This window comes from Haliotis asinina, chromosome 1 (genome assembly GCF_037392515.1).
Source record: "Haliotis asinina isolate JCU_RB_2024 chromosome 1, JCU_Hal_asi_v2, whole genome shotgun sequence".
In the NCBI taxonomy this organism is placed as follows: Eukaryota; Metazoa; Mollusca; class Gastropoda; order Lepetellida; family Haliotidae; genus Haliotis; species Haliotis asinina.
Genome location: NC_090280.1, coordinates 62,290,004 through 62,303,352, shown reverse-complemented (window position 1 = coordinate 62,303,352; position 13,349 = coordinate 62,290,004). Strand labels below are relative to the sequence as shown.

The following is a 13,349-nucleotide window of genomic DNA, read 5'->3' as shown; positions in this document are numbered from 1 at the left end:
GGTATTTCATGAATGTCATCGACATGCTTCCTCCACCGACTCAACAGGACATTGACTGGATGTTAAGTGGCGCAACAGTTATTAGTGGGTTGGGAGAGTAGGACAAAGATAGAAAACCGGGCTTGTTTTGTCCGTGTATTGATATGTTTGAATCAGTGACAGCATACATGACTAACATGGATCCTGATTTCCACATCTCCCGATCGATTGTTGTTTAACGCCGCACTCCAGCTATATCCCTGCTATAATGTCCGTAAATAATCGAGTCTCGACCAGACAATCCAATGATCAACCACATGAGCATCGATCTGCTTTGGTTGGCTGGTTGTTCAACGCCGCACGCTAGACATATTCCAGCTATATGGCGGAGGTCTGTCGCATGAACATCAGCCAGTCTGACCACCCGATCCCGTTAGTCGCCCCGGATCTGAAGCTGACAGACCAGCTGTGGGAATCTCACATTTTCTTGACAAACTCGCGACTCGACAAATATATTACGTTTCATAGCCTCTGTAACTGTTTGGGAATGTCACAATTTTCACGTGCATTCTTCTTTTAATTCCCCCTCCGTGGCGTGAAAGGCCTTGAGATATTCCTGTTTGAAGCAACACAATTTCATGATTACATCGGTTGATCAACTTCCTGGTGGTGGGGCGGTGGGGTTGCCTTGTGGTTAAAGCGACGGAGCGTCAGGTCGAGGACCCGGGTTTGATTCCACACATGGGTTCAATATGTGAAGCCCAATTCCCGTGTCCCCCGTCTTGATATTGCTGGAATATCGCTGTAAGATCATAAAACTAACACTCACACGTATTTGATGTTAAACGTTTCATGAATATAAAAATTCACATTTGTAGAATGCAGTTCTTTTCAGAGTAAATAAGATTTGTATTCTTTCTTAGTTTACTTATGAAATTAAAATTAGGTCTTCAAATTGGATTACTTTAAGAGTGGTGTTACTATCGAATATAGTACTACGGGGTGGTGTTTTCAACGAGTTAAAAATCTGTTCTTTTCGTGTATATATTTTTGAAGATTCGTTACATGTGATATATGTATGCCCAATTTATTGTACTTTTTTCAACTTAATCTATTCTATCTACGTACTTCAAAGCTAAGCACTAATCCTTTATACCCATTTAAAGATTGACACTAATTTAAGCTATGTGTTTACTGATTTCAAGATAAGCACTATTTAATCTATTTTTCTATTAATTTAAAGCTAGGCACCCCATTTAATCTATTTGTCTACTAATTTAAGCTCAGCACGTATTTAGTCTATTTTTATACAACTCTAAAGTTCAGCACAAATTTAATCTGTTTGTCTAAGAATTTAATCTATTTTTCTAAGAATTTAATCTATTTTTCTAAGAATTTAATCTATTTTTTGTATGAATTTAAAGTTGAGCTCCAACTTTAAGCCTACTAATTTTAAGCTAAGCACTAATTTAATCTAATTCATCTCCAATTTTAAAGCTAAGCAATGATTTACCGTCTTCATTATTACAATGCATTTTACAGCTTGGGCAACTTGAACAGATGATATCTTCTTACCAAATATTCAGCCATTTTATACATTTTAGTCATTATGCCAGAACGTATTTACTTCGAAATATTGTAACTTGTTTGCAGTATCTTTCTTTGTAACTTGTGGAACATATTCTTACTACCCTGTATAAGAAATTGAAACAAAAATAATATTTATACCGAGGAGCAAAAGAAGCGCAACTCTCGCTTGTCAAGTTTTTTAAATACAAGACATAAACATAAACGCTTACTTTTATGAGATTTCATTTTCCCGAAACTTGCGTTTCTTTTCCTGTTAACTATAATTACTTTTTTCAAACATTTAGTTTTAAGTGCGCTTTAACTGCACTTTCCACCTTCTCATAATCTGCCACTTTTTAAGAAGTATATGTATCTACTTTATAAACAGTACATGATTCTAGTTTGGCCAGTTGCCTGGTACTGAAATAAATATTACTTATATACTTCCTTCACCGTCTAATGTGGGAGATTTAAGATACTGCCAGGTTCCGGAGTTGTGTGCAGTGTAACTGCAGAATGGAACAGCGTCATGTTATCTGCCGCCCATAAGCATCTGTCAAGGAAAACAGTCCTCATGTTTTGATTTTGATAACAATTTCTCCGAACCTGACATCTTTAGTTGTACAGGGAAAGACCGTATCCAATACCAGATCTACTGGAATGGGGTGTGTGCTTCCTTTAGTCCATGACTCGCTGACTCACAACTAAGCAGACGACATCGTGGAATGCTCACTGTCGTATGCTCCAGACCTGTCGTCGTCCAGCTACAAGTCGAAGCGATAAACAGGTGAGAAATTTGCACACGAAATCATTCTAACATACACGAGTACAATATCAGTACGCTTTTGACGAAATGACGGATGTTAAGAACTGTTTGTGGTCCTGGACACTTGTATGCTCTAGTCGCCTTACGGTTATGACGAACTAAACTTAGCGGCTCCTTGGAGTTTGTTAAGTTGCAGTTTGCTTGATTCGAACTTGCGAATACGATTTTTCGTCGCCATGACGTGACAGGGAGGGACGCAACACCTGCTCATTGAGGACGAACCACTCCCCGGTCTAACCAGAGCTTGATTCTTTACAATAGTCCCAAACGAGCAGACTCCACAGTATTCACTAAACTGTACTTCAGTTCCGTCATTGTGCTGCACGTGGGAGGAAATCTCAAATAATTACGACTTAGGTAGGACCCAGAAGCTATTGCTCAGTGCGACGTTAAACAACAAACAACCAACAAATATCCTGAAATGCACATGGGACATTTTTAAGAATGGTTTACGAGTTGACTCGCCTTCAAAGATATAGTCTCCCAAAAACGAAACGCGTACTGATATATTAAATTAGTGTTTGATTGTTACAAATTCATTATTATAATGCTGTTTATGTAAACTGGACGAAAGGGCAGCGCAAAAACACACCTTTGGAAACTTTAATGCAGTTTTGCGTTCGAGATTGTCAACATGCATGAAGATATCATGAAGAATGAGCGGTCGGCATCTGGATGATGTGGAGTCTCGATCTGCAGTTTCCCGTCCTCTCAACCTTCACAAGAGAATCACGTTTATGGGATCGCAATCAACAAACCAGTTCTACGCAGGATCGATCTCTAAGTCGTAGGCCTCGGATTACTACCGCAGCGCTGGATCTATACATTCGGAAACTTAATTCCGGTATCGACCTGTCCCAGAAACTACAACTGCAATGCCTGGTTTGAGGAGAGGGCCAGCGCAAACCATTCCTAATCGTTTACGAGGAGCTGAACATCGAGCTAGAAAACCCTATGCTGGTAGTAACAGCGACGTCAACAGGTCCAGTCGTGCAAAAGCGTTCGATTCATAGAGGATACTAAACGACCTTCCGTGTAATACCATTTTTATTAAACGAGTTAATGATTTGGTGATACTAAACCTTTTTCAAGTCAAGCAGGGTCTAGTAAAATCGCGACATCAACATTAGCATTTTGACGTCACAACTTTGAACCATTTTGACGTCATACGTCAAGCGGTAATGCACTAGTGTAATATTGAAGTGAAAATATTACACTGCTGTATCTTCAACGGGCGAGTAATCATGGAATCTACAAAACTGGCGACTTATATAGTTCAGTGACGTTTTCTGCTTCAGTGCTGTGATAGATGCGTAATTTAAGATCTATGCGTTTCTTTCGGGGGAGAGTATATTTCAAGGACATCGGTTGCTCAACCGAATGGATGCAGATTGCTTTGATCTATACTTACGGGAAAAAGTAAGTAAGTAAGCTCTAAGTAAGCATGCAGCAAAGCACTTGGCATAAAATATGATGTCACGTATCGCTCGTGGCAAGTGCACTTTATGCACAGTGAGCTCTTTGCATCGTTTTTGACACCTGAAGTACTCACCTGATATTGAAATTTGAAGAAGGGTTTGTGGAAAATACGTTAATTTCAATCAGAACTGCTCGTACGTCATGTAACGGATTACATAAAATCAGCGTCTCGTCGCAGTCGGTATGCTGGAGACTGGAATGACCCAAAATGAAGTGGCCAGACAGTTTGGTATGGAAAAATTATCTTATGTTCATGGAGACGTTTTCAACATGATGGGAACACGAGGGACTTGCCTCGGATCGGTCGTCCACGCGTGACGTCACGTGAGCAAGGACACGACTCCAGACTGCCAGTTTGACTGTCTGGACCATTCCTTGCTTACGTCCAGTCAGGTCAAGGACTGTGCGTAACTGACTGAGGGAGCACAATATCCGGTCCCGACGGTCTGCAGTCCGTCCACTTTTGCTACAACGTCACCGACAGGCACGTCTTGCCTTGAGCAGACAGCATCAGGGGTACTGGAGACAACACTAGGATGGTATTTTGTTCACTGACGAGTCGAAATTCCATCGGGATAGGTCAGATGGCAGGTGCACAAGGGCGTACAGACGACGAGGTGAGCGGTATGTTGACGCATACGTTGTTCAACATCAACTACTTTGGTGGTGGGAGTGTTATGATGTGGGGGAGATCACATTTCGTGGTCGGATAAGTTGTTATTGTCAGTGGCAGTTTCACAGGTCAGCAATACAAGGATGAAACCATCGTGCCTCGTCTGCAACCGTTCCTTCAAGGACAGAGAAGTAAGTTCACGTTTCTGCAAGATAATGCCAGTCCACATGTCGCTTGTGTTGTGACAAATTTCCTGAGACAGCAGAACATTCCGGTCAGCCGCTGGTGAGCTATTTCACCAGACCTATCAACTACCGAGCAGGCTTGGGATGAAATGGAGCGACGTTTACATCAGGGACAGAATGAGCAATTGACATTTGCTGAATTGGGAGAAACATTGGTTCAGACACGTAAAGCTTTCTTCAATTGCTCGGTGTCGTCTGTGTGTCGTCGTTGTCAAGCCTGCATCAACGCAGGGGGACACACACGATATTGAATTTGTGACTTCCTATACCATCCTGTCAACAGTTAAACAGTGATTAAGTTTAGTTTTACGCCGCACTCAGCAACATATCAGCAATACGGCGGTGGTCGTAAATAATCGAGTCTGGACCGGACAATCCAGTGATCAACAATGCACAATTGGAAACCGATGACATGTGTCAACCAAGTCAGCGAGCCTGACCACCCGATCCCATTACAGTGATTAAGGAAAGCACCACAAATCATTAAAGTATCTTTTTGCATTACAAAATTGCATAACATCAAAAATGCACAGTTGCTCTATTCCTGTAGAATATAATGTTTCATAGCTAATATGATATTATACTTTATTTCATTTCCCTTAATTCCTTTGTTCTATAATTGTTTACAGTTGATGCATTGGCTTTTTCATTTTTTCCTCGTATTGTTCTATAAACGTTTATAACTAATGTAATATTAATTTTATTTTTCACATTTCTTGGGTTTGTTCTAAAAATATTTACAGTTAATGCAATATTATGAAAATATTTCTTTTCTTTTAACAGACTCCAGAAATGTCTCCAGATATCTTTCCTGAGTATTTAACCAACCGTAACTATGACTATGCAATCAAAGCTCTGCCTGCCATCTTCTTCCTCGGAATTATAATGCTGGTAGGATGCGTGGGCAACTTACTGGTCTGCTACGTGTATCTGTTCAAGATCGGACGAACCAACGCCTTCGCCAACTTTATCCTGGCTCTTGGGGTCTTTGATTTAGTCAACTGCATTACAAACATCCCTTTTGACATGTTTCATTTGTCGCACCGCTACACCATAGGCACGTACAAAGTGTGCTACGTCAAGGCAGTGACAAACAATTTGATTTCGCTGTCGTCAGCAATGATTCTGTTTCCAATGACTTTAGACAGATACAGACGGGTGTGTCGACCTTTACATAGACAAATGACAGCATATGGAGCCAAACTGTCCATAGGGATATGTTGTGTTGCCTCGTGCATCCTGTCTATCCCATGCGTGTTTATTTATGGACCAAGGACCATAGACTACGGAAGCGTGAACGTTTCACTGTGCAGTATATCCGATAAGGCTGGGGAACTGGCTCCCCTTTACTTTAACGGTGTCATTCTTGTGATTTTTGTTGTCGTGTTTATCACGGTGGTTGTAGTGTATTCCCTTATATGGTATCAACTGTCCAAACAAACAAGATTCAGGGCGGCATCCACCAGTGGATATATTCCTAATGAGGCCACCCTTGAGAAGGATCATACTGGGTGCGAGAAAGTAGGGAAATTGAAGCGGAAGAGGACAGCTTCTGAATCCGACGTGTTTTCAAGACGGAAGTCCATGACATCACACAAACGGAATGCAGTTCGACAGAGAACGGTCACGATGTTCCTCATCAGCCTCGTTTACCTTCTTAGTTTTGTGCCTCATTTTGGAATCATGATTGCCAGCAAGTATTCCAACTTATTCGACAACCTTCCAACAGCCCAGATTGCCTTAAACAACATACTGCTTAGATGCTACTTCATCAACAGTGCCTCCAATCCCATCATCTACAGCATCTGCGGACTCAATTTCCGGCGTGCTGTGAAGAAGTCGTTCTCCAGACGTGAGAGTAAAACGGCGAGCTCTCAAGACAGCAGCGAACAGAAGCGCATACAGTGTGGTTCGTCACAGTCCTCGCAGCACACACGGCCCAAACCAAACACAATCACTCCAGGCTATCCCGTCACTGACCAAGCTCATGGTACCACTCAAGTCACCAAGCATACAGATGATGACACTGCTCTTCACGTTACCAAGCATACAGATGATGACACCACTCTTCACGTCACCTAGTATACAGATGATGACTCCACCCTCACGTCACCAAGCATACAGATGGTGACTCCACCCCTTACGTCACCAAGCATACAGATGGTGACTCCCCCCCTCACGTCACCAAGCATACAGATGATGACTCCACCCCTCACGTCACCAAGCATACAGATGGTGACTCCAACCCTTACGTCACAAGCATACAGATGATGACACCACTCTTCACGTCACCTAGTATACAGATGATGACTCCACCCCTCACGTCACCAAGCATACAGATGATGACTCCACCCCTCACGTCACCAAGCATACAGATGATGACTCCACCCTCACGTCACCAAGCATACAGATGATGACACCACTCTTCACGTCACATAGTATACAGATGGTGACTCCACCCCTTACGTCACCTAGTATACAGATGATGACTCCACCCCTCACGTCACCAAGCATACAGATGATGACTCCACCCCTCACGTCACCAAGCATACAGATGGTGACTCCACCCCTTACGTCACCAAGCATACAGATGATGACTCCACCCCTTACGTCACCTAGTATACAGATGATGACTCCACCCCTCACGTCACCAAGCATACAGATGATGACTCCACCCCTTACGTCACCAAGCATACAGATGATGACACCACTCTTCACGTCACCTAGTATACAGATGGTGACTCCACCTCTTACGTCACCAAGCATACAGATGATGACTCCACCCCTTACGTCACCAAGCATACAGATGGTGACTCCACCCCTTACGTCACCAAGCATACAGATGATGACTCCACCCCTTACGTCACCAAGCATACAGATGATGACTCCACCCCTCACGTCACCAAGCATACAGATGATGACTCCACCCCTCACGTCACCAAGCATACAGATGGTGAATCCAACCCTTACGTCACCAAGCATACAGATAGTAACAACATTCCTCAAGTCACCTTGCATGCATACTGTCACCATCCCCTCACGTCACCAAACATATAGATAGTGACACCACTACTCAAGTCATAAAGCATACGTCACCATGACCCCACCCCTCAAGTTACCTTGCATACAAATACTCACTCCACGCCTAAGGTCACCTTGCAAACACATAGTGACAGAACTCCTCACGTCACCAAACATACAGATAGTGACACCACTCTTCGCGTCACCAAGCATACAGCTATTGCCTCCACCTCCTAACGTCACTAAGCATACCGAGAGTACCATCACTCACGTCACCAAGCATACAGATAGTGACACCACTCTTCACGTCCCCAAACATACAAATATTGACTACACCCCCTCACGTCACCAAGCATACAGATACTGACTCCACCCCTCACGTCACCTTACAAGTGATTGGTTGTTTGCCATGCACCCACAAAGTATGCTACATGTCAATTCTTTCCTGTCCATAGATCTGTATGCAACCCTGAAAGTTAATTTTGGTTCCGCAATAATATATTTGTACATTTCAATACAGTGTTTGAGTAATATGTGTCTGAAACCCTTCATCGTGATGTTGATATGTACTCGTAATGGATTTATAGGCCGCCTCTAACTGTTCTATAGTTTTGTAATATTTAATGTTTGATGGCTTTTAGCAAATAAATAAATCTGCTTCAGATTCTTCTTCCGCATTCAGCTTCCGTCATATTGCCAATGTCCGATCGTTAACTGTCATTAAAATCCTGCTCTCGCTCCCGCAAAACAAAGACGGGAGGAAATCCGGAAGACCGAGATCCAGGTTACAGTTAGGAGATAAACATCAAATGACGACCAATGCATTGAATATTTGAAGAACGGGAATTTATTTGGAACTGACGACGTTAGTAAACATAGTAAACACAAAAGTAAACCAAAATGTCCATCTATGGCATCATGAAAATGGTGGAAGCGAAAAAAGTATCGATTATTTGGACGTATTAATACGCAGCGACTAGTCTTGCACTTTCAGGTAATGGAATACCATTCGATCATATTTTTCAACCAATCAGATTAAAGAACACAGTGACTTTTGGATTACAATTGGTCTTCAGCAGCCAATCCTTGACAGAATAGGCGACTTTAGGAATCGGGTGGTCAGTGGTCAGACCCACTGATATGTCATCGTGACCCAGTTGTGTGGATCTATGCTCATGATATCATTCATTAGATTGTCTGGTACAGATTCGACTATTTACAGAAAGTCGCCATATAATTTCGATATGGCTGGATGTTATTGTAGCGTAATTCTGAGGTAACCTTATACGGACATTGATGGCCTACTCGTTATTCCGAGACAAGCCGAATTCCATGGAGGTTGTGGGAAGAGGTGAGTAGTGACGAAGGTGGTACTTCGTGACCCGTTAAATTCCGTTCGTGATCAACTCGTGTTATTAAGGGGCAAGCCGAATACATTGGATGTTACGGTAAAAATAGGAGTGGTGACGAACGTGGACATTCGTGCCCGCTCGTGTTATTCAGTGGCGGTGGGGTAGACTAGTGGTTAAAGCGTTCGCTCGTCAAGTCGGATGTGTGAAGAGCTTCAGTGTGTGAAGACCATTTCCTTTTGCCCGGCTGTAATGTTGCTGGAATATTGCTAAAAGCGGCATAAAACTAAACTCACTCACCCACTAATCCGGGACAAGCCGAAAACCGTGGAGGTTACGGAAAGAGGCGAGTGGCGACGAATATTGGAATGGTAGTGCTATCACATCTCCCGTTTAAAGCTTGCGAGATCTTTGATCTGAGTTCGATGGCATTGTTGCCACAAGATCACCAGTATATGCGAAAACGCATAATAATCATTTCAAAACATATTCCAGGTCTGTAAATGTGGGCCTCTCCAACCCGGATAGGGAGATGAAGGACATTGTCGCCGCAACACAGCTGTTTCTGAGCGGAGATGTTAGTGTGCAAGTACTAGTAGTCATTTTACGACCTCATCAACAAGGTCAGTCTGTGACAAAAAATATACTCCAGGTCTGTCAATGTGGGCCTCTCCAACCCGGATAGGGAGATGAAGGACATTGTCGCCGCAACACAGCTGTTTCTGAGCGGAGATGTTAGTGTGCAAGTACTAGTAGTCATTTTACGACCTCATCAACAAGGTCAGTCTGTGACACAAAATATACTCCAGGTCTGTCAATGTGGGCCTCTCCAACCCGGATAGGGAGATGAAGGACATTGTCGCCGCAACACAGCTGTTTCTGAGCGGAGATGTTAGTGTGCAAGTACTAGTAGTCATTTTACGACCTCATCAACAAGGTCAGTCTGTGACAAAAAATATACTCCAGGTCTGTCAATGTGGGCCTCTCCAACCCGGATAGGGAGATGAAGGACATTGTCGCCGCAACACAGCTGTTTCTGAGCGGAGATGTTAGTGTGCAAGTACTAGTAGTCATTTTACGACCTCATCAACAAGGTCAGTCTGTGACAAAAAATATACTCCAGGTCTGTCAATGTAGACTTCTCCAACCCGGATAGGGAGATGAAGGACATTGTCGCCGCAACACAGCTGTTTCTGAGCGGAGATGTTAGTGTGCAAGTACTAGTAGTCATTTTACGACCTCATCAACAAGGTCAGTCTGTGACAAAAAATATACTCCAGGTCTGTAAATGTAGACCTCTCCAACCCGGATAGGGAGATGAAGGACATTGTCGCCGCAACACAGCTGTTTCTGAGCGGAGATGTTAGTGTGCAAGTACTAGTAGTCATTTTACGACCTCATCAACAAGGTCAGTCTGTGACAAAAAATATACTCCAGGTCTGTCAATGTGGGCCTCTCCAACCCGGATAGGGAGATGAAGGACATTGTCGCCGCAACACAGCTGTTTCTGAGCGGAGATGTTAGTGTGCAAGTACTAGTAGTCATTTTACGACCTCATCAACAAGGTCAGTCTGTGACAAAAAATATACTCCAGGTCTGTAAATGTAGACCTCTCCAACCCGGATAGGGAGATGAAGGACACTCTCTCTCGCCTCTATCCAGCTGTTTCTGAGCGGAGATGTCAATGTGCAAGTACACCTCATTTTACGACCTTACAAACAGGGGAGACCTGTGTTTCAGTTAACGTCATGCTACGTAACCTATAAAATACAGATAGTTTAAAATGAAAATTTATTTGTAAATACGATTTTCTTGAGAAACAAGAAATTGGAATTTCATGTAACCATAGTTGTTTGCAGTGTCTCATTTCACATTCACACGAGAAAATTCTCATCGGCTGAATTTGGGTGTCCCACTTCTTCTGCATCAGATCGCGAGTGTAAGTTCTAATGCTAGCTTTGTAGTCAGAATAAAGAATAAGAAGTGATGCCACAGATTTGTTGTGCTGCCATGGCAGAAAGATCGGCCATTGCATTCCCAGAAATGTCAACGTAAACCAACGGTAACCAACAAAAAACGATGTCGTACTGGCCAGTATACATTATACAGTTCAATAATTTCTATTAAAAGTGGATGTTTACACGATAATTTTTTAACTGCCTGAAGACAAGAAAGAGTCTGAATAGATTATATATTCTTTATGTTTAGAATGTCTTTGAATGTATTTGAGAGCCGATAATATGGCTTTTGATTCAGCTGTAAAAACAGAACTGCTATCCGGTAATCTAGAAGATATTGCTCTGGATCCAATGACAGTGGCGCAGGCTACTGCGTGTTTTTATTGATTAGATTATTGTTTTTAACAAATGATTCCATACGCACTAAGTGATCGACAGTACTCCTGTTCTTACGGAAACCACATTGGATATCTGTAATAAGGTTATTTGTTTCCAAGTACCAGACAAGTCTGTTATTTATCATGCGTTCCATGGTTTTGCAAACACAGCTAGTTAGAGAAATAGGTCGATAATTTGACAGATCCGTATGATCATGTCCAGGATTAGGTAATGGTAACTACTATAGCATCTCTACCACATGGACAAAACTGATATAGTTGCAAACTAAAGAAAATGTGAGAAAAACGTATATTTACTTTTGGGCGACGTGTTCTTCTGTCGCTGCCCAGCTAGGAAATAGAGTTGCCTTTGGTGGCAAATCTACATTGGCAGCGTCCACCCTGTGTGAATCACACGTCACAATTTATTTCTCACTGGCCACTTTCTGAGAAAGGATTTGACAAAATTTCAGTACTCATGAAGAAACGACAAGGACGAAAGAATGAAAAGCTCATTTTGACTTAAATTGCCTGATTTACACCTATATTAAAATATGATGGTTCATGTTTTTAATGAATAAATGTTTACTAAAACTATCACGACACACAAAAGGACTAAATTTAATTTAATTCGGATGATTTAAATCGATATATATCGAAAAATAACTCATTATACGTGGTTTATTTTAATGATTTTTTTGAGGTTGTAAATAAATGAAACTATGTTTACAGTGAGTGAGTTTAGTTTTACGCCGCACTCAGCAATATTCCAGCAATATGGCGGCGGTCTGTAAACAACCCAGTGACCAACAACATGAGCATCGATCTGCGCAACTGCGAACCGATGACATATGTCAACCAAGTCAGCCAGTCTGACCACCCGATTCCGTTAGTCGCCTCTTACGACAAGCATAGTAGCCTTTCGTGGCAAGCATGGGTTTGCTGAAGGCATATTCTACCCCGGGACCTTCACGGGTAAACTATCATGACAAATAAAAAGCCATTTGGACTTAATATGACTAATTCAGAGCGTTATTTTGACACGAATATTTAATCTAGCTCAAAATACATGGTTTGTAATGTTTTTGAGGTTGTGGATGAATGAAAGGTAACTTCCCTCTATGGCACTTGGCTCTGTCACATATGCCACAGGATCAAATTGAATACCGTGTTAATGAAATAACACTTTATCAGACAAATACGAGTGTCCCTCGGGGACACACAAAACGACCGACCATATGGGCATCCTCCCATTTGTTACACATGCCAGTTGTTACATACCCCAATGCACATAAGGTCACAGACCACTACACACACTATTAGTGAAGACGTCGACAGCCTATACTCCTAGCAGAAACAGAAAGAGAGCGTAGTGAGTGAGTTTAGTTTTACAAGACAATCCAGTGATCAACAACATGAGCATCGATCTGTGCAATTGGGAACCGGTTGACATGTTGAGTCTGACCAATCGATCCCGTTAGTCGCCTCTTACGACAAGCATAGTCGCCTTTTGTGGCAAGCATGGGTTGCTGAAGGTGAAAGAGAGCGTAACATAACTGAGTAGCACCACATATCATTTTATTGCCTTTTCATACGCAACCTGACTGTGTAACAACTGGTACGCGTAACAAATGGGAGACAACCACCATAGGTCACAGCGGGAAATTTTATCCAGGTCAATTAAAATCTCACAGGCCACAGAGTGTAGAGTCATAGAGGTACTAAATCGGCCAAGGGCACTGTGGGTTTCCTTAACTACCTTTGAGTAGCATAATAGCAGATAATGAACCTGCACTGCGCTTAAGTGAAACTTTGTGTCATACTGGCATATATCCCCTACAGGAGAGACAAAGTTTTCATTATGAATCTTCATCCCTGAAACACGACTCAACTGATGACACTTGACAGCTGCACAGAAAATCATTATCACAAA

The 13,349-nt window shown here is 42.4% G+C and overlaps 1 protein-coding gene across 1 annotated transcript; it reads left to right on the top strand.

Annotated features, from left to right (window-relative positions):
* Positions 1-5,503: 5,503 nt before the first annotated feature.
* On the top strand, positions 5,504-6,793 carry LOC137274292 (probable G-protein coupled receptor 34). Its single transcript, XM_067807428.1, has one exon. The coding sequence runs from the start codon at positions 5,504-5,506 to the stop codon at positions 6,791-6,793; it is 1,290 nt and encodes a 429-aa protein (XP_067663529.1).
* Positions 6,794-13,349: the final 6,556 nt, after the last annotated feature.